Source organism: Scyliorhinus canicula, chromosome 13, assembly GCF_902713615.1.
Source record: "Scyliorhinus canicula chromosome 13, sScyCan1.1, whole genome shotgun sequence".
Classification (NCBI taxonomy): Eukaryota; Metazoa; Chordata; class Chondrichthyes; order Carcharhiniformes; family Scyliorhinidae; genus Scyliorhinus; species Scyliorhinus canicula.
The window spans coordinates 141203132-141226020 of NC_052158.1; the positions used below are offsets into that span (position 1 = coordinate 141203132).

Genomic DNA, 22889 nt, shown 5'->3' on the forward strand with positions numbered 1-22889 from the left:
ACATAAATGTACAAATTTTCAAAGATTAAAAATGGGATTGTAAATTTGACATATAAGCAGCGACACAGATTGAGGGTGCGGATGTGGGGGAGGAGTGGGGGCTGGTCATGGGTGTGGCAATATGCATCACTGTAGATACACAAGGGGTTAATGTAAATACACATAGACTAGATAGACACTAGAGGGAGCACTGGAGACATGACAGACATACATTCATCCAATAGGCCAATAAGATAGGACACGGCCAATGGGCATTCATGATACACACAGAGGTGACACTACCACAGGGGGGCATTACACCAACCCATATATAAAGGACACAGCACACATGATCTTCCTCTTTCCAGTGGAGACACTCAGTGAGTACAGACACAGGGTTGATTCAACACATCATACCCACCACCTGGATTGTAGCAGACTGGTTTGTCAGTCTGAGTAGCTATAGAAGGATTAACAGTAGAGGCGAATCCGAGTAGGAGAATTGTAAATAGTTTAATAAACGTGTTGAAATTATCTCCATGTCTGAACCTTCCTTTGTCAGAGTGAACATCAAGGAAGCAGCTTATGCTATGCCAAGAGCATAACAAGACATGGTACCAGTTGAGTGACTGTTTCAATCCATATAGTTACAACTCAGCAAACAGTGACAACCAGCAACAACAGCCAGGCAAGACGATGTTCGGGATTCCGGTTCCGCAGCAGCTCAGGTACCAAGGGAATCTCAGTGAAAACTGGTGTTGGTTCAGGCAGAGATTTGAGATCTACCTGGTAGCGTCCGACCGAGATAGCGTGTGGATGCAGAGAAAATAAAGCTTCTACTCACCATCGCGGGTCTAGAAGCAGCTGAAATCTTCCAGACCTCCAAATACTCAAAGGTGCAAAACAAGAGCGATTTCCAGCCAGTCCTGGACAAATTCCAAGAATTCTGCGAGGAGAACACAAGAAAAAACGGTAAAAGAAGCAGCAAAACTCACCATGAGGTAGGCTTGCAGCAGAAATCTGCAGTTTTGAATTGCAGCCATCTTGGTAAAGGTGCTGCACATGCGCAGTGGAGAAAAAGGCCCCAAGTAAAGGAACAGCGATCTGAGCATGCCCAATCGCTTCCTACGATTGATGTTACACGCTTCGTGACGTCAGAGGCCCCGGACCATGCCCACTAAAAGGGCAAATGTCCCAAAACACGAAGAAAAATTCTTAAAGTCGTAAAACAAAATTTTCCACCTGGAACGACAGCACAATGTCTGAAATTCGACCAGTAGCTTAAAGTAACCTCCGCAGAACCCTGCAACAAGCAGTTTGCACCGCCCAAAGATATGATACAGTCCTTGAAGACTATGGGCGCGATTCTCCCAAACAGGGAGAAATCGTAAGGCTGGCGTTAAAAACGGGCGGGTTTGACGCCAGCATCCCTCTCCCCGACCGGGAACCGATTCTGGTCCCCGGTCGGGGCTAGCATGCCGCGGCCGTGAACTCCGGCATCGCGGGCTTAACGAATTTCGTTAAGCCCGCTTGCCAGAGTTTGCGACGGCTGACGCGTCATATGACGTCAGCCGCGCATGTGCGGATTGGAAGACTCCAACCCGCGCATGCGCGGATGACGTCATCGCGCATTTGCGCGAAACCCGCGCATGCGCGGGCCGGGATGCCCCTCAGCCGCCCCGCGAATTGATACAGCGGGGCGGCGGAAGGACAAAGAGTGCGCGGGAATCGGACCCGCTGCCCGCGATCGGTGGGCACTGATCGCGGGCCCATGGCACCCTGGTCGTGGTACTGCCGTGCCAATCGGTGCCATGGTTGCCAAGATCGGGACTTTACGGCCGTTTTTACGAACGGCGAGACCAGGTGTGTTTGCCGTTCGTAAAAACGGCCGTAAAGGGCTTGGACTTCGGCCCATCGGCCAGCTGAGAATCGCTGCTCGCCGTAAAAAAACGGCGGCAGCGATTCATGTCGGGAGTCGGGCGTGGGGGGGGGGGAGAATAGCGGGAGGGCGTCAGACTAGCGTGGCCGTAAAAATTTACGACCCCCGCTATTCTCCGCACCGTCGTGAGTGCGGAGAATTGCGCCCTATGACTCAGACCTTGAATTCTTCTTTGGACATCGCGAGTCCAATGCCAGTTCCGACACAAAACGTGATGATATGGTCTTGGAAGACAACGACTCAGACGAAGCTTTCACTTTGGGAGGCTACCCCAATACCAAATCCGAACCACAACTAGACGTGTTGTACATTCAAGACCCCGATGACGAGCTCTTTGGATTTGAGGATCTTCAGCCCAGCATATACGAAATCCCGACTCGTGAGTGCAGGATTATGCTGTGGCCTGTCACCAAGACACAGAGAGCGGTACAAGCCTCCACAGTGAGCTCGTGGACAGACTACACGACAGAAGAAACGAAAGACTCCACACCGCAGTCTTTGCATGAACAAGAAGTGACTCGAGTGACACAAACCTCCACAGCGAGCACGTGGACAGACTCCACGATAGAAGCAACGCAAGACTTTAAAGCGCAGTCCTTGCATGAGCAAGACCATGAGGGTCTAGCAACCTCCTCTGAGCAACCAGCAGCAGACGATGCAAGACTCCCACACTCAAGTAAACAACAGAAAGACTATGACAGTCTGCCACGCTCAAGTGCACAGCAAGACGACTATGATAGTCTACCACGCCCCAGTGAACAGCAAGATGACTATGACAGTCCACCCACATTGTTTGAGCCACCAGAAGAAGAATCTGACAGTCTACCCAGCCCAAGTGAACAAGAAGCTACTGAGGCTCTACCCACTGTATGTGAGACAAGTGATGACAGCATCCCACTTCCCATACAAGATGTGCAATGTGACAGACCTCAGCTAGTGTGTACAGAGGCACTCGACGATCACAGTGAGACTACTGGTGACTCCGGTGACACCACGTTACTTCAAACCTCATTCGCTCGAGCCTCTCCACAAGCAAATGCATTTCTGAATGCTTTGACTCCAGACATGGATCATCAAGAAATCTCAGCTGACTTCAGTGAACCTGCTATGACTCCAGACGGGGAGCATCGACAAACCAAAACTGACTCAGGTGACACAGACCAGACTCAAGATGGGGAGAATCAAGAAGCCAAAGCTGATTCAAGTAAGACGGACATGACTCCAGACGGGGAGTGCCACAAACTCAGTGACTGCACGCTCAAGAAAACAGCAGATGCCACAAATCAAGCTGACACGAGTAACTGTGTGAAGGATCCGTATTATCCACAGAGTGTGGGCCTTGAGCGCAGCAAACACGGCAACAAAACCAACCAACACAACATCACAACCTATGAAAACCATATCAAAGACAACGACATGCGCGTACCAAAGGCAACATCGTCGACAGCAAGCACGACAAAGACTACACCAATGGAACTACGTCTGGTACGACATGTTACAACTCTGCCCATGAGGGACACTGTTACTGCTCAGCTCAGTACAATGACATACCATGGCAGGACGATGCATCTTCCCAATTCACGTTTGCTGCACTACCAACAGGCAACCTGGCTTTCAGGACAGATGCCATCCAACATCGCTACCACAAGCATCGGAAGAAAACAAGACTCCAAATCAGACAACAAAGTGATTTGACCACTTCTTGGTTCCTTACGCACAGGGACACTGACGGCGTTTACAAAGCAATGCCACCATCAACATCAGCACCTCACCAACCCAACAAGAAAGACACTCGACCATAATAATTGATGGGTTTTGGACTCATACATATGAATTGGACTTATTGTTTAATGACTGTTCTCATAACTTGTACAGAGCATCGCTTATCTACCTGTTTTATTTTGCTCAATTTTCTTTAAGTGTACAGAAAATATGTAACACGAAAAAAGGGAGGAAGTGGTGATATGCATCACTGTAGATACACAAGGGGTTAATGTAAATACACATAGACTAGATAGACACTAGAGGGAGCACCAGAGACATGACACACAGGCATTCATCCAATAGGTCAGTAAGATAGGACACGACCAATGGACATTCACGATACACACAGAGGTGACACTACCACAGGGGGGGCATTACACCAACCCATATATAAAGGACACAGCACACATGATCTTTGTCTTTCCAGTAGAGACACTCAGTGAGTACAGACACAGGGTTGATTCAACACATCATACCCACCACCTGGATTGTAGCAGACTGGTTAATCAGACTGAGTAGCTATAGAAGGATTAACAGTAGTGACGAATCCGAGTAGGAGAATTCTAAATAGTTTAATAAACGTGTTGAAGTTATCTCCACATCTGAACCTTCCTTTGTCAGAGTGAACATCAAAGAAGCAGCTTATGCTACGCCAAGAGCATAACAAGACAATGGGGCGGGGGAGGAAAAACACTTTGCTCCCGGTAGTTTTCCATCCAGGTGGGTCAGTTGAAGTGCGCCGCCCCAGGAAGTGTCAATGGGGAAGGTGAAGGTGGGAATAACCAATTCCGATTACAACGCAGCTCACTCAAAGCCAGCACTAATATTTAAGTAATGCAACACAAACATGTTTACCCAGTGTTTGGAACAAATCCACCAGGGAGTGCATAGCATCTGTGAACTGCCTCATAACAGTTCTGGGCATCAAAACAATCACCACATTAAACAAGTCATCCTGATCTGCTGATCAGCTGTTGTTGGAATTGTTCTCTTTTGGGTTGCAGGGTAAAAACCCAATGACAACAATCAAAATGTAATTGTACATATACACAGAAATTTTTTTTAAAAAACAACATATTGTGCAACTAATGGACCAATCGTCACTGGTGGTGATTTAACCTGAAGATCACCACACCTCAGGCAAGGGGAAAGCTTGAGAAGGCAGGGCCTTCATGAATAACCTCAGCCGGTACGGGGATTGAACACATACGCTTGGCCTCGCTCTGCATCATAAACCACGTGTCCAACCAATTGAGCCAAACTGGCCCCCTTTACTGGATTACCAGTTCAACATTAGCATTATGCATTTTCATCATGTGATTGTGTTGAGCTATGCTGCATGGCAGTAAAAGATCATTTCTGCAGCTCTTTGGCACCGGGTCCAAATCCCTTGCACAAAACAAACCTGATATGGGCAGTTGAGTCATTGCTATTGAATGGGAGGAAATGAAAGTATTGGATTTGGAGTTGGGGACCAAGGGTAATGTGTCCAAGTTTGCAGATGACACTAAGATGAGTGGTAAAGCAAAAATTGCAGAGGATACTGGAAGTCTGCAGAGGGATTTGGATAGGTTAAGTGAATGGGCTAGGGTCTGGCAGATGGAATGCAATGTTGACAAATGTGTGGTTATCCATTTTAGTAGGAATAACAGCAAACGGGATTATTATTTCAACAATAAAATATTAAAGCATGCTGCTGTGCAGAGAGACCTGGGTGTGCTGGTGCATGAGTCACAGAAAGTTGGTTTACAGGTGCAACAGGTGATTAAGAAGGCAAATGGAATTTTGTCCTTCATTGCTAGAGGGATGGCGTTTAAGACTAGGGAGGTTATGCTGCAATTGTATAAGGTGTTAGTGAGGCCACACCTGGAGTATTGTGTTCAGTTTTGGTCTCCTTACTTGAGAAAGGACGTACTGGCACTGGAGGGTGTGCAGAGGAGATTCACGAGGTTAATCCCAGAGCTGAAGGGGTTGGATTATGAGGAGAGGTTGAGTAGACTGGGACTGTACTCGTTGGAATTTAGAAGTATGAGGGGGGATCTTATCGAAACATTAAAAATTATGAAGGGAATAGATAGGATAGATGCGGGGAGGTTGTTTCCACTGGCGGGTGAAAGCAGAACTAGGGGTATAGCCTCAAAATAAGGGGAAGTAGATTTAGGACTGAGTTTAGGAGGAACTTCTTCACCCAAAGAGTTGTGAATCTATGGAATTCCTTGCCCAGTGAAGCAGTTGAGGCTCCTTCATTAAATGTTTTTAAGGTAAAGATCGATAGTTTTTTGAAGAAAAAAGAGATTAAGGGTTATGGTGTTCGGGCCGGAAAGTGGAGCTGAGTCTGTAGAAGTGGATTTCATTTGGAACTTCGCTGATAGGGTTAATATAACAGTTCTGAAAAGCTCTGTGAAAGAGATGTCAACAGGTCAAGGGATGAAATAAAGGGAGCGTGTTCTGACCGGCATCTGTGAAAGCAGAGATGTCAGAAGGTTATGGGATGGAAAGAGGGGAGTGTGGCTTTGGTACTATTTAATGTTCTGACCCGCATCTGTGAAAGCAGAGAGGTCAAAAAGTCAAAGAATGGAATGAATGGGAAGCGTTACTTTATTGCAGAGATAACGCACTTAAGCTCGTTTGACCAGTTGAAACAAATAAACATGAAAATGAAAATCGCTTATTGTCACGAGTAGGCTTCAATGAAGTTACTGTGAAAAGCCCCTAGTCGCCACATTCCGGCGCCTGTCCGGGGAGGCTGGTGCGGGAATTGAACCGTGCTGCTGGCCTGCTTGGTCTGCTTTAAAAGCCAGCGATTAGCCTTGTGAGCTAAACCAGCCCCTTGAGATTGAGATGTAAGAGGAATGGGCTTTGGAATGAGATAAGCCAGATGGCCATGGGATACAAAAACCTTTGTATTAATATTAATAGTGACTTGTGCTAATGATTATGTCAAAAATAACCTCCCGACCTCGAAGAATAATTCCATATATGTACATGTTCTGGATCCTTGCCAAATCATAGGTGTATCTAGGAATTTAAGGGGACCACCCCTAAGCTGTAAAATGTATAAAAATACAGTCCTTATTCTGGGATTTTGGCACTTCTCAAAGGTGGTTACCCGACTGCTTAGAGATTTGTCCCGGCCGTAAATAAACGAATATTCGTTACTGACGTGTTCGAGTGTTTTACTTCTGGACTGACGATCAGATACGTGAAAGCGCAATTCACATTTGGTGGCCCGTACGGGGATCTCCAGAGGGGTCTGCGCAACTAACCGGCGTAATCGACTGAGCTCGTTCAAAGTAGAGGACGAATTTGGCCCCCAACGTGAGTAAAAATTTGTTTTCCACCTTGGTATTCGCCTACTACCAGTTTGATCGTTGCTCAGCCTTGCCGTTGGTTTGTCGAGAAGCCTCTGCGAGATCCAGGTCAGTCCAGCGAACCCGTTTTAAAGAGGGTAAGTGAGTGAACCCTGCGGTTATCGTCTCTAGGGGCAGCCTGGAACTGCCGCCGTGATTCCAGGCAGCGTTCGCTGGAGTTACGGGCGGGGTGGCCAGGACTGCTAGGGGCAGCCTGAGACTGCCGCCGTGATTCCAGGCAGCGTTCTCTGGAGTTACGGGCGGGGTTATCAGGACTGCTAGGGGCAGCCTGGGACTGCCGCCGTGATTCCAGGCAGCGTTCGCTGGAGTTACGAGCGGGGTGGCCAGGACTGCTAGGGGCAGCCTGAGACTGCCGCCGTGTTTCCAGGCAGCGTTCGCTGGAGTTACGGGCGGAGTTCTCAGGACTGTTAGGGGACGATTCCGGGCTGTGGGCTCCGGACGGGACTGCCGCCGTGATTCCAGGCAGCGTTCTCTGGAAGTTACAGGCGGGGTTCTCGGAGCTTATCCCCCGGTATAACCCATACTTTCACCGAAGAATTTTACCTACTTACCCCTTAATAGCATTGGTGTCCTGGGTCCTGCGTTATTAAGGAAGTGAAGTAAGCTAATAACCACTTAAAATCTGGTCTTCTTGAGTTGTATTAGCTGTTTAAACTCGGCTGCTTTCCTTGTCTTTCTCCAGCAGGCTGCGTCTCTCTCTCTCTCTCTCTCTCTCTCTCTCTCTCTCCTGTTGCTGTTGCAGAGTGCTGCTGCTTCTGCTCCCTGGGTTTATATTCTCTTTCGAAGAGTTATTAAGTTTTAACGACTGTATTGTATATGGGCTTGTTTCACTTTGATAGTTTAAAAGTATCTTTGATGTAAACATCTTACAACAACTAATTATTCATTTCAGGCATATCGTCTCCTCACAGATTTGATTTAAAAAATTGCTTTCGTTTTAATAGTTAACTTTTATTTCTGTGATTACAAATCGTTTAATATTCCAATTGTCTACCGAATTAGATTTCCACCATGGGTAATACGGTAGACACTTGTAATGACTCGGGCAGTGCGCTCCAAACTCTGTGTGAACAATACCCTGAACATTCTAAGCAACTCCGACAATTGTCGGGGGCCCTCCATAAGAGCCTAGGCGAAGATAAATGGCCTCTGGGGGGACCTAAAGATTTGGGTCCTGTCCTGGAGGCCCAACAAGTAATCTGGAAAACCAATCGCGGTTCCACCGCAAAGAAATTAATTGCCTTGTGGAGGGAATACTGTCAGTCAGTGAAAGATGCCTCTATACTGGCTAGCTGGCAGGCAAATGCCTCAAAATTGGGTATTGGCCTCACCAAAGGGGGAATTGTTAAAACAGTAGAGGTCTTAAAGAGGGAATGTAAAGAATATAAAGAACGTAAGAATGCTACTCCTACCCCGGCGCCGGTCAGCAATGCGAAGCAAGGTTGGGAGGAAGGGGACGATGGGGATGAGGAACATCTGTTCAATTGCAGGGGACGTCAGAAGCCTCCCCAGTCTCCACCTAACGCGCCCATTCAGAATCCACCACCTTATGCACCACCGCCCCAACCAGCATATCAACCCCCGGCCATGAGTACAAGGTCGAGAACAAGGGGAAAAGGGAGACCATTCATGCAATTAGTCCAGTTAAAGGAGGAATTGGGAAAACAATTAGATAGTCTTTTCCAAGACCAGGATGAGGACGAGGAGGTACCTCCTCCTCCTCCTCCTCCTCCTCCTCCACCAGCCCTCGACCATCCCTCACCCCCACCACGACAGATGCCAATGCGCCAGGTGCCAAATCCTGCCTATGACCCTAATGCAAACGCGGGCAACCCTAATGCTGAACGTACCATGAATATTTATTTTCCGTGGAAACCCAATGAGATCATGTCCCTACTGGCTGGAATACCAGATAGGAAAGTGTCCCCTAGTGCCTTTGTTGACCAACTCCAATGCACAATTCGTGTATATGAGGCCGAAGCACGAGACTTATGGGCCTTGGTCCAGCGGGTCTTGCGCCCAGAGGAACACGTTCGCTTCTGCAATGTCTTACAACAGCAGAATCCTACTATTACCCTCCCTGTGTCTTTAGCGTCCCTTAACGTGCTCCACCAGGCGGACCAGCTACGCCAAGATGCTATTTTTGCTGCCTTAGACACTACTCTTCAAAAGCCTGTAGATATTACTAGAATACTTGAGACCAAACCCCGCAAGGATGAGGAAGCCGACTCCTTTTTAGAGCGTTTTAATGAGGCCTACCGTAATCAAGCCGGAGACGCTAATTACCGTGCTGGCAACAACAGCCCACAGTATTGTGCCATGCTCTTGAGCTGCCTGCCCATCTCCTTATCAGATGCAATTAAGACTAACAATATGGATTGGTCCGATAATAGTCCCACCCAAATGGCACGAGCTGTGAGGTACTACTGGAAAAACAGCTCACCTGAGGGTCCGTCTAAAGTAACCCCTAAAATTAAGACTGAGTATGTCCTTAGAAAAGACGCCCAGGAGGTACCAACACCCTCCCGGGAGCCTGATAACACGGGCTGCCAGGTGGAACCTCAGTGCCGCGCCCCTGCTTGGGTGACCCCACAGGGTGGAGGATATACCCCCCATCCAAACGGGCCCCAAGCACCGCTCTATGGGCCTCCGTATGCCCCCCCGGGAGCAGTGGCGGCCTACGCGCTACCCCCCTTTTATCCCTATGCCACACCCTACCAGTACCCCCCCTTCCCCCATCTCCCTATTATTCACCAGCGCTGACCCAGGTAGCACCTACCCCCGCACAACCACCACAACAGGCAAGGCTCTGTTATAGTTGTGGTCAGCCAGGGCATTATGCTCGTAGCTGTCCCACGCACCCTAACCACGGCGGAGGGGGTCGTAGAGGGGGAGGACGGGGCAGGGGAGCGCCCGCAGTGGCTGCTCCAGTCACTACTCCGTTCACTCAGAATAACCCCTTCCAACAAAACTGACAGTCGATGTTGCCTTCTCGTTTAACCTCCCCTGATTCTGAACCTGTTCTTTCTTTAACCATTTACGGTCACTCTTACCCGTTTCTCATAGACACGGGCGCTACCATGTCTTCTGTACAGGCTCACCTCAACCTTCCCCTCTCATCAGGGACCCAGCAACTATCTGGTTTCCAGGGACAGGTAGCTAGTTACCCCATTTCTTTCCCTGTGCCCGTTTCCTACCAGGGCTACACCCTCCAGCACCGATTTATTGTTACAACCGGACTAGATTGTAATCTACTGGCCCGAGACCTTCTCTGTGCCTTTGGAATACATCTGGAATGTGGGGATAACGGGATCACTGCCCATTCACCCAGCATACCACGCCAGTTGCTCACCCATGTGCACCCGCAATGGTGGGCACTTCATTTGATGCCTGAGCGGTTGTTCCATGTCACGCTGGCTTACGACTCGACCGGAGCCGATGAAGGCCTGGTCGATTCTTACAGCCCTCATCTTGAACAAGAATTCTCAGTCACCCTTTTTGCTTCTGTGAGCGGGCCCCAAGGGACTGCGGATGCGGCGCAAGTGCCTGCCTGGCTATGGCGCCAAGACGGGTACACCGCCCCGCATGTCACCCGCCATGTCCACTACCCCCACCATGCCAAGGATCTAGGGCCAATGGTCCGACAGGCGTTGGACCAGTCTGACCCCTCTCTTCTGGAACCCCAACTCCTCCCTGGCGGTCTCACCATTACATACATGTCACAACCAGCTACATCCCAGTCCATTCTTTTACACCATCGCGCCCGGACCGATGCGACTGTTTCTCCCCACGTATGGGCTGCGGATAAGTTTGATGTTGGTCTCGTCCCTACCCAGCCTATCACTATTCCTCTCCTCCCCGATGTTCAGCTCCCTTCGATCCGCCAATATCCCATTAAGGCACAAGCTCGCCACTCCATCGATGCACTCATAGCTAAACTTCTCGACCAGGGCATCCTAGTTCCTTGTCAGTCTCCGTGCAATACCCCCATCCTAGCGGTGCCCAAACCTGGGAAACCAGATCAGTACCGCCTCGTACAGGACTTACGTGCTATCAATTCTATTGTTCAACCTCTCCACGCCCTTGTTCCTAACCCTGCTCATATTCTCGCCCAGGTCCCTGCAGATGCACTATTTTTTTCCCTTGTAGACCTCCAGCATGCCTTTTTCGCTCTGCCACTCGATCCATCATGCCAGTATCTCTTTGCATTCACTTATAATGGCCAACAATATATTTGGACACGGTTGCCTCAAGGTTTTATTCACTCTCCCACTCTTTTCTCCCGCTGTCTCCAACGCCAACTACAATCCCTCTCCTTCTCCCAGGGCTCCACTCTTGTTCAGTACGTCGACGATCTCTTGATCGCTAACCCGACTGAGGAGGGATGTCGGGCCGATACTCAACTTTTACTCAATTTTCTGGCTTCCCTTGGTTACATTGTCTCTCCCTTGAAGGTTACGATTGCTCAGCCTACTGTTAAGTTCCTAGGTGTTAGGATGTCTGCCACCTCTCGTTCCTTAGATCCAGACCGGATCCGCCCTATCTGCGATTTCCCACCCCCAACGACGGCCAAGCAGCTCCGTCAGTGGCTCGGCATGGTCAATTATTGCCGTCAGTGGATCCCGAATATTACTCTGGATTCCCGCCTCCTTACCCCCTACACCAATGAACCCGGTACTTTTTCCTTGTCCCCGGAAGCCGCACTGGCCTTTAACCGCCTCAAGGAGGCACTCCTCCAGGCCCCTGCCCTTGGTCGACCCTTATATGATCGCCCTTTTCAGCTCTATTGCACAGTCCTTGCCGACTGCGCCACAGCTGTCCTGACCCAACGCCACGGCGACCGCTGTCACCCGGTTGCATACTACTCCTCTAAACTCGATCCGGTAGCCCTTGGCTATCCTCTCTGTACCCAAACTCTTGCAGCTATCTACAACAGCCTGCAATCGGCTGCTAATATTACCCTCCAACAAGATATCACTGTCTATAGTTCCCATTCTGTTACGGCCCTTTTGGGACAGCTACAGACTCAGCATCTCACGATGGCTCGTCAGAACAAATATGAGATTGCTCTCCTTAATAACCCGAAAGTCCAGTTTGCCCACTGCACCACTATCAACCCTGCTGACTTTTTGACGCATCCTCCCACAGACATGCTCGACCCAACTCATGACTGTCTGCAACTGTTGCAGGAAGTCTCCTCGGTTCGAGACGACCTCTCCGATATACCCCTCCCAAGTGCAGATTGTTCCTTTTTCACCGATGGAAGTTCTTCCGTCGGCGTAAGGGGGGATAGACAATCTGGCTATGCAATCATCGATCAAGACGGTGACGTAGTAGAAGCAGCAGCATTTGAAGTTCCCTTTTCTGCCCAACAGGCAGAATTGTTTGCATTAATACGAGCATGCATATTGGCACAGGGGAGGAAGGTTAATATTTATACAGATTCCCGATACGCCTTCGGGGTAGTACATGATTTCGGGCAATTATGGAAAAACAGAGGATTTCTAACCTCCGCTGGTACACCCATCTCACACCAGCAGTTAGTAACCCAGTTATTGCAGGCCCTTATGCTCCCAGACAAGATAGCGGTGATAAAATGCGCAGCGCATACAAAAGGCACAGGACTGGTGGAAACGGGCAACAGGAGAGCGGACGAGAAGGCAAAAGAAATTTCTAAATCTGGCAAACTAATGGTGCCTAGAATGATGAGGCAGACTAAAACTCCCCCGGAAAAGTCTCCCTCTGAAAAACCTATGCCAACCATTGCTGACATAATCCAAATGCAGGAGGACGCTCCTGCAGCTGCTGTAAATATGTGGAAAAACTTAGGATGTATATATGATATCGAAAATAAGCTGTGGGTCACCCCGGTAGGACAAACATGTATGACCGATGCATTAGCAGCCTGGGTGACCGAATGTGTACACTTTGCAACTCACTGTGGAGCTCGTGCCACAGGGGACATATTGTTAAAAAGCTGGTGGCACCCACGACTGCAAGAAATGGCCCAACAAATTAGCAGTCGGTGCCTAATCTGTCAACAGCACAACCCCGGTAAGGCCGTCCCCTGTGATCCTGGCACAACCCCCTTACCTGAGGGTCCATTTGAGACCCTACAAATGGATTACATTGAGTTGGAAAGATGTCAATGCTATAAATATGTGTTAGTCATTATGGACACTTTTAGCAAATGGATCGAGGCCTACCCGACTACGGATAACAAGGCCTCGACAGTAGTTAAGGTGTTAATGCGAGAAATTGTTCCGCGATTTGGAATTCCAGCCCGGCTGAGCTCTGACAATGGTCCCCACTTCATAGGTCAAATCAATAAGGAATTCTGTGCTCTGCTTGGAATAAAGCAACAGTTTCATTGTGCCTACAGACCACAAGCCGCTGGAGTGGTGGAAAGGGCTAATCAGACTCTAAAGACTAAACTCGCTAAACTACAAGCAGACACTGGGGCCACTTGGCTCAAACTCCTGCCTTTAGCACTCTTCCAGCTACGTGCCACCCCCGCAGGAAAAACTCGCCTAAGCCCAGCGGAAATACTATATGGCAGACCCTTTCGAACGCCTTGGGACAGCAGTGTTCCACGGAATGTTCAATTCCATTACATGACTACCGAGATGGCTAATTATATATTAACACTAACTAGAATTTTGAAAGGATTACACTCCCGAGTTTGTGCCACCCAGGAAGAAGTCCCCTCCATTACTCATGACGTCTCCATCAACCCTGGGGATTATGTCCTAATTCGAAATTGGACACGTAAAGGTTTGGAACCTCGATGGGAGGGTCCCCTCCAGGTTCTACTCACTACCCCCACTGCAGTAAAAGTGGAGGGCCGGAACGCATGGGTACATATGCACCATTGTAAGTTAATTAAGTATCCATGATGTTCTAAACTTTTCCTTTAAGTCCTAGGAACACGAGTACCAGGATGAGGCCCCTCTTCGCCGTCACAATACTCGCCACCCTGCTCTCTCTCGCTGCATCCGAAAGAAGGAGATGCCTGTACGGAAGCCGACACCCACCCATGTGCCGGGAAGGAACCCCACGATGTGGAACAACGACAGATCTCCGATGGATCACCACCGCTATCAGAAACTGCCCGACCACCGTTCCTCCCGACGACCAGAAGCGCCGATTCCTGATTACGTACATGGTTCTAATGTACGATCGCCGCACATGCAGGTGGAACCACCGGTGCATTGATAAGGACAGGGTACAAATTTTACCACCAAGGACTACTCACCCCTACTCGCCTTCCAGAAGGAAGCGGGCAACGCACCATGTAACGGCAAATTCATTTCTGTTTATGTCCTATGTCTATGCTAAGAAAGTGGGTGTCTCCTCTTGCTGGGTATGTACACAGGTCCCGACCCATGCCCATGGAGGCGTTCCCTTGATATCTGTTCCTTTCTCGATCGAACAGACGGCTGAATGGGTTATATTCCAGAACAGGACAGTAACTAGTCACTCTGCCTTACCAACCAGGGCCTCCAGGTCCTCCTCTGTAAACCACAGGGAAGCAGCCCAAGAATGGCTGAGTGCCGGCTACCCTTTGCGGGATTTTTTTGGTTGGCGACAGCCATCTTACTCAGCAGATCGCACACCCCCATTCTTCAATATCCAGAACCCCCAGACCGGAACGGTCTGCTTACTCCGGGAAGTACGAACTCCTGGAACATATGTGTTAGGAACCAGTTCATGTAAGTACACTTTTGGTCTTACTGACTGGAAAGGCCACGCCATCATCAATAACATTATTAACCACACAGGGGGCCCTGATTGGACCCAAATATGGACCTCCTCGATGGTAACTAGCCTCACCTCCTATAATGGCACCTACTTCATTTGTGGCCATAAGGCTTACCCCTGGCTCCCCACTGACTGGGCAGGGTCGTGCTACTTGGGTTTCGTTGTTCCGGGTACTACACACTATGCCCAGCTCGAACATCATCCCCACTTTCGAGCCCAGAGGTCAGTACCACCGTGGGAGATGGTGACTTCCCTCTTATGGCCCCAAATAGGCGCCATCTGGTCCCTCAAGAAGTACGCGCTCCTCCGCGACCTATTGGAACAGGTTGCAAATGACACCGCGGAGGGATTTAGTGAACTCAGTGCAGAGTTGGTAGCCGTACGAACGGTAGCCCTACAGAATCGCATGGCCCTGGATTATTTACTAGCCAAAGAAGGGGGGACCTGTGCTATCATAGGGACCGAATGTTGCACTTACATTCCAGACAGTTCAGAGAATATCACGCGTCTGGTAACCCATATCAGAGATGGAGTACAGCGCTTGCAACTCGCCGGTCAGGCTGACTGGTGGAGCTGGATGTGGTCCAATTCTTGGGCCACTTACCTATTCCATGGGCTCATTATCTTCGTTACCATCTGTTTGTTGCTCTGTATCATAGCTACAGGTGTGAAATGCCTATGCAACCGTTTGGGTGCCACTGCATTACCACAGATGCTTCAGAGATCCGCCCTAGACGAAAAAGAAAAACTGGTTCCACCTACCCCTGACCTATATGAGGAAGTGGCATCCTGCCGGAGCCTAGTAGAGGAGGAGTACCTCCGCCTCGCTCTCATTTCCATCTAAAGTATCCTGAGTGTTATGTGATCAAGGAATGATCAAAGGGGGGAATGTAGAAGTGGATTTCATTTGGAACTTCGCTGATAGGGTTAATATAACAGTTCTGAAAAGCTCTGTGAAAGAGATGTCAACAGGTCAAGGGATGAAATAAAGGGAGCGTGTTCTGACCGGCATCTGTGAAAGCAGAGATGTCAGAAGGTTATGGGATGGAAAGAGTGGAGTGTGGCTTTGGTACTATTTAATGTTCTGACCCGCATCTGTGAAAGCAGAGAGGTCAAAAAGTCAAAGAATGGAATGAATGGGAAGCGTTACTTTATTGCAGAGATAACGCACTTAAGCTCGTTTGACCAGTTGAAACAAATAAACATTGAGATGTAAGAGGAATGGGCTTTGGAATGAGATAAGCCAGATGGCCATGGGATACAAAAACCTTTGTATTAATATTAATAGTGACTTGTGCTAATGATTATGTCAAAAATAACCTCCCGACCTCGAAGAATAATTCCATATATGTACATGTTCTGGATCCTTGCCAAATCATAGGTGTATCTAGGAATTTAAGGGGACCACCCCTAAGCTGTAAAATGTATAAAAATACAGTCCTTATTCTGGGATTTTGGCACTTCTCAAAGGTGGTTACCCGACTGCTTAGAGATTTGTCCCGGCCGTAAATAAACGAATATTCGTTACTGACGTGTTCGAGTGTTTTACTTCTGGACTGACGATCAGATACGTGAAAGCGCAATTCACAAGTCCACAAAAGATCAGCCATGATCTCATTGAATGGCGGAGCAGGCTCAAGGGGCCAGATGGCCTACTCCTGCTCCTAGTTCTTATGTTCTTATGTGATGCAGATACATGTTTAATAAAGATGTGAGAAACACATTCATTTACCACAAGCAATAGAATTGAAAACTACAACCACAAGCCTTGACATTGCATGTTGCAACTTGTTTGCAAGTTTCCTTCCGACCCGACGACGACTAGATGTAAAATGCTTTGGGACGCCTTGAGGCCAGGGATGCTTTTTAAATATATTTCTTTCTTTTCATCACAAATACCGACAACTGGCTTCCTGCAGATCCAGAGCCGTCTTTCCTCCAGCTCTGTAGGTGGGACACTAAGGGAACAGGTAGGCAAACTACCTAAAACAAATACGTTGTTCAGCCCATTGCATTGTTAAAGTGGGTGATAATTACTAGCTCAACTACTGGTTCATGGAATCCGAACAGTGCAGAAGGAGGCCATTCGGCCCATTGAGTCTTCACGGGCTCCCCGAAGGATCACCCTACCTCAGCCTACTCCCTCCCCGCCCTGCCCGCAAACCCACCTAACCTGCACATCTTTAGACACTAATGGTCAATTTAGTTTGGCTGATCCACCTGCACATCTTTGGATTGGGAGAGGTACGCCAGAGGAAATCCACGGAGACATGGTGAGAACGTGCAAACTCCACACTGACAGTCATCCAAGGTCGGAATTGAACCTGGGTCCCTGGCGCTGTGGGACCTGCCTTCTCAACCTTGCCTGAGGTGTGATGATCCTCAGTATAAATCACCCACCTGTCAGCTCTGAAAACAGCCTACGGTCATCTGGGACTATGGCAACTTCACCCCACTCCTGAAAAACAGAGTCAAAATGCAAATAACCATTAAGCAATATTCTGTATCCAAAGCATTGAGCCAGGATAAAGAGAGGGAGTAGGGATTATGAGCATTAAACGTTGATTAAAAATAAACAAAAACAGCCGCAAACAACATTAAAATAGTAGCCCAAGATAACTTACAAATGTTTTGGCATGTAGCCCTGTCGAACTGGCAGTTTAACTGACTCTCTGAGAATCTTGAAGTGAAACTGTTCTAAACCTATGACTGAAATGGAATGTGCCTTCCTGTTGAACATTGATATCAATTTTGTCCATTGTGCATACATGCAGCAATACTGGTGTTGCAGAAACCCGCATCTCACACTTTCAAAGCAGGCCTGTACTGACGTAGTTGATCTGATAGTCAGGGTAAAATAGTTTCCTGAGTGAGCGAGCTTTCGCATTAATACTGATCGCAATCGGGTCAACGTCTGCACGATAGAACAAAGTACAAGAACAAAGAACAATACAGTAAGAAGATTCACCTGAGGAAGGAGCAGTGCTCCGAAAGCCAGTGATTCGAAACAAACCTGTTGGACTTTAACCTGGTGTTGTAAGACTTCTTACTGTGCCCACCCCAGTCCAACGCCGGCATCTCTAGATCAAAGAACGATACAGCACAGGAACAGGCCCTTCAGCCCTCCCAGCCTGTACCGGTCATGATACCAGCCTTGGCCAAAACCCCCAGCACTTCCTTGTGCCGCATCCCTCTTTACCCATTCTGTCCACACATTTGTCAAGATGCCTTTTGAACGCTGTTGATGCATCTGCTTCCACAACCTTCCCTGGCAACGCGATCCAGGCACTCACCACCCTCTGTGCAAAATACATGTCTCGCACCTCTCCTCTAAACTTTGCCCCATGAACCTTAACCTTACGCCCTCTGGTGACTGACTCCTCCACCCTGGGGAAGAGTGCCTGCCTATACGCACTATCCATGCCCCTCATAATAGTTGTGATATTGGTGTGGGGTCAGATTAGGCTTGGCCACGGCTACTTCTTATTAAAGATTGTTAAATTAAAATTATTAATAATTAAAATTCAAACAGTTGAATAGTTAGTGATGGGGGGGAAGGGAGGAGGGTTTAGGTTTAGGTTTTTCTGTTCCTGAACCTGTAATAATTCTTTTGCGGGGCTAAAGAGAACACAGGATGTGGGTTGTGGGCGGAGGGGGAGATTTGGTGCTCTCATTGAGGCACTGCTCCCTGGTGATGGGTTACCCAATTTCAATAATTTACATAAAGCGTTTCTGTTAGTGGAGGAGCTGTTTTACCTTGACACGACGGTTGGTAACCAAGGGAAACTGATATGAGATCATTAGCAAAAGAATCGGAGGGACACGCGGACATTGGCTTTCACCCGCATGTTGATATGAACTAGCTAAAAGAATGGAGGGAGGAGATTCGATTGCAGTTTTTTGAAAGGATAGATTTTCGAAAAGGAATTCATTGCAGAGCTATCAGTGAAGATTGAGGGGCTGGGTGGGTGGGTGGGGGGGCAGGGTAACTAATAGGATAGCTTCATTTGCCACAGATACACTGGGCCAAATATCGGGCGCAATTCTCCGCTCCCCACGCCGGGTGGGAGAATCGCGGGAGGGCCGGGCGAATCACGACACGCCGCCCTGGCACCCCCGCGATTCTCTCCCCCCCCCCCCCCCCCATGGCGTTTTTCATGGCGACCGGCGATTCTCCGGCCCGGATGGGCCGAGCGGCCGGACGAACCCAACCGGTTCACGCCGGCGCCAACCACACTTGGTCGCTGCCGGTGTGAACATCGCGCGACAGGTAAGTTTGGGGCCTGTGGGGGGCGGAGAGGGGATCGAGCACCACGGCCGTGCACGGGAGGGGACTGGCCCACGATCGGTGCCCACCGATCGTCGGGCCTGCGTCTCTAAGAGACGCACTCTATCCCCTCCACCGCCCCGCAAGATCAAGCCGCCATGTCTTGCGGGGCAGCGGAGGGGAAGACGGCAACCGCGCATGTGCGGGTTGGAGCCGGCCAATCTGTGCATGCGCGGCTGACGTCACTTAGGCGCCGCCGTCGCGTCATTCTCGGTGCGCCGCTTTGACGCAAGCGTCAAGGCCCGGCAGCCGAGTTTCTCGCAATGCCGCTGCTAGCCCCCTGGGGTGGGGGGGGGGGGGGAGAATAGGGTGCGAGGAGCGGCCTCCGACGCCATCGTGAAACTCGGCTGAGTTCACGTCGGCTTTTCCGATGCCGCGCGGCATTGGAGAATCGCGCCCATCATCTTTCTGCGATGCCTGATTTGTCTTATTTAAATCTGAACATGGAATGTCGCCAGCACTGGCAAAAACCAGCATTTGGCATTGTGAGTTCTTTGTCAAACTGGTCAGCATATCTCTTATACATGATCCCTCAGCTACGTCGAAAGTATTGCTCAACCTTCTGGTCTGTTTGCACGAAATACTGGAATTTAGGACCCGATTTCAGCGATTCCCTTGAGGGAATTTGAGACTTTAACAAAAAAAGGCAAAAGAAGAAAGTCCAGTGAAGCAACTGAGGAAACTTTACTTTTTTACATAAATGTTTTCATTAAGGGTTTTTATTATACGGAACAAATGTAGTCGTGCACGTACTTGGAAAACAAAATAAATTTTTAAAAAAGGAAAATATACATACATCGACCATTTTTCATTATTTATAATAGTTCCAGCACTCGTTTTACGTTCTCTGCTAGGCATTCAGTTCTAGCTGGTTCCCCTGATTTGCTCTTCCCCTTTTTCTTCCTGACCCCTCTTCCCTTCTAGTCGTCTGGCCTCAGCTCTTCCCTCATCAGCTCTTATATCGGACAACCAATCTGCAGCTTTGGGTGGTGCAGTTGATTGCCAGTCGAGCAGGATTCTCCGGCGGGCGATTAGGAATGCAGAGACAAGGGCGTTGTCCCTCCTCCCCATGAAGAGATCTGGCTGTTCTGATACCCCGAAGATCGCTAGTCTTGGGCATGGCTCCACCCCCATCCCCACCACCTGGACATTGCTTCGAAGAAGGCTGTCCAAAACCCGGCAAGTCTGGTGCAAGACCAGAACATATTGCCGTGATTGGCCGGGCCTCCTTGGCACTTTTCGCATTTGTCATCCACCTCCAGGAAGAACCTACTCATTCAGTTAAGTGGGCTCTGTGTATCACTTTCAGCTGCATTAGGCTTAGCCTTGCGCAAGTGGAGGTGAAGTTGACCCTGTGAAATACTTCGCTCCAGAGTCCCTACCCTATTTCAAACTCCACCTTCTCCTCCCACTTCCTTCTTGTCTCGCATGGTGTCGAGCTTTTAGAGTGTGGTTGGAGCTGCACTCATCCAGGAAAGTGGAGAGTATTCCATTACACTCCGGACTTGTGCCTTGTAGATGGTGGACAGGTTTTAGGGAGTCATGAGGTGAGTTACTCTCTGCAGAATTCCGAACGTCTGACCAGTTTTGTAGCCGCTGTATTTATAAGGCTGGTTCAGTTTTTTGTCAATGGTAACCCCCAGGATGTTGGTAGTGTGGGATTCAGCAACAGTAATGCCATTGAATGTTAAGGGGAGGTGGTTAGATTCTCTCTTGTTAGAGATGTTCAGCGCCAGGAGCTGGTCAAAGGGATAGGGAACATGCAGTCGGGGAAGGCGCCGGGGCCGGATGGGTTCCCGGTTGAATTTTACAAGACATATGCAGACCTGCTGGGCCCCCTGTTGGTTAGGAACTTCAATGAGGCAAGAGAGGGGGGGCTTTGCCCCCCGACGATGTCTCGGGCGCTGATCTCCTTGATTCTTAAGCGAGACAAGGATCCCCTGCAGTGTGGGTCGTACAGGCCGATCTCACTTTTGAATGTGGACGGCAAGTTGTTGGCAAAGATCTTAGCCACGAGGATAGAGGACTGTGTGGCGCAGGTTATCCATGAGGATCAAACGGGGTTTGTGAGGGGGAGGCAGCTGAACACTAATATACGGAGGCTCTTGAACGTTATCATGATGCCGGCGGTAGAAGGGGAGGCGGAGATAGTGGTGGCGCTGGATGCGGAGAAGGCCTTTGATAGGGTCGAGTGGGGGTACTTGTGGGATGTGCTGGAAAGAACCTTTCCAGGGTTTGGGGTTTGGGGAGGGGTTTGTCTGTTGGGTGAGGCTGTTGTATGAGGCCCCGATGGCGAGCGTGGCCACGAATAAGAAGAGGTCGGAGTATTTTCGACTATACCGAGGGACGAGGCAGGGGTGTCCTCTGTCCCCCCTACTTTTTGCGCTGGCAATCGAGCCCCTGGCTATGGAGCTGAGGGAGTTGGGGAATTGGAGGGGGCTGGTGCGGGGTGGGGAGGAGCACCGAGTGTCACTCTATGCGGACGACCTATTGTTGTATGTGGCGGACCCGGTGGGGGGAATGCCGGTGGTGATGGGGATTCTCTGGGAATTTGGGGATTTCTCAGGGTATAAGCACAACTTTGGGAAGAGCGAGCTGTTTGTGGTCCACCCGGGGGACCAGGAGGGGGGGATTGGGAGGCTCCCACTGAAAAGGGCGGAGAGGAGCTTCAGGTACTTGGGGGTTCAGGTGGCCAGGAGCTGGTGGGCCTTACATAAGCTAAACCTCACAAGGCTGGTGGAGCAAATGGAGGAGGAGTTTAAGAGGTGGGACTTGCTGCCGCTGTCTCTGGCAGTTAGGGTGCAGTCAGTCAAGATGACGGTGCTCCCGAGGTTTCTGTTCCTATTCCAGTGCCTTATATCCTTATATCCTTACATATCCTTATCCCGAAGGCCTTTTTCAGGCGGGTTAACAGGAGCATTACGGGGTTTGTGTGGGCACACGGGACTCCGAGGGTGCGACGGGTGTTCTTGGAGTGGGGCAGGGATAGGGGGGCTGGCACTGCCCAACCTCTGTGGGTATTATTGGGCTGCCAACGCAGCGATGGTGCGTAAGTGGGTAATGGACAGGGAAGGAGCAGCATGGAAGAGGATGGAGATGGCGTCCTGTGTGGGCATGAGCCTGGAAGTGCTGGTAACGGCGCCGCTGCCGCTCCCTCCAACGAAGTATATCACGAGCCCGGTGGTGGCAGCTACCCTCAAAATTTGGGGGCAATGGAGGCGACACAGGGGGGAGGTGGGGGCCTCGATGGGGTTCCCGATACGGGGGAACTACCGGTTTGTTCCGGGGAGAATTGATGGCAGGTTCCTGAGTTGGCACAGGGCAGGTGTCAGGAGGCTGGGGGACCTGTTCATAGACGGGAAGGTCGCGAGCCTGGGTGAGCTGGAAGGGAAGTTTGGGCTCCCCCTGGGGAACACCTTTAGGTACATGCAGGTAAGGGTGTTTGTGAGGCGGCAGGTGGCGGGGTTCCCTCTGTTGCCGCCACGTGGTGTCCAGGACAGGGTGCTCTCGGGGGTATGGGTTGGAGAGGGGAGGATCTCGGAAGCGTACCAGGTGATGCAGGAGGTAGACGAGGCCTCGGTGCAGGAGCTGAAAGGTAAATGGGAGGAGGAGCTGGGTGAGGAGATTGAGGAGGGGACATGCGCGGATGCCCTAGAAAAGGTGAACTCCTCCTCCTCTTGTGCGAGGCTTCGCCTCATACAGTTTAAGGTGCTGCATAGGGCTCATATGACCGGGACAAGGATGAGCC

General features: G+C 49.8%; 1 protein-coding gene across 6 annotated transcripts in view; it reads right to left on the bottom strand.

The window, feature by feature from the left end:
- The window catches only part of LOC119976176 (phospholipid scramblase 2-like), a 70288-nt gene extending 52805 nt beyond the window's left edge, over positions 1–17483 (bottom strand). The window contains exon 1 of one of the 6 annotated variants that reach the window (XM_038816457.1): positions 4538–4682. In XM_038816457.1, the coding sequence (XP_038672385.1) occupies positions 4538–4576 (39 nt within the window). In that variant the 5' untranslated portion in view covers positions 4577–4682. Of the gene's footprint in view, positions 1–4537; positions 4684–17214; positions 17273–17438 lie in introns of those variants that run through there. The other 5 variants (XM_038816453.1, XM_038816455.1, XM_038816454.1 and 2 more) reach the window with 5 other exon arrangements.
- Positions 17484–22889: the final 5406 nt, after the last annotated feature.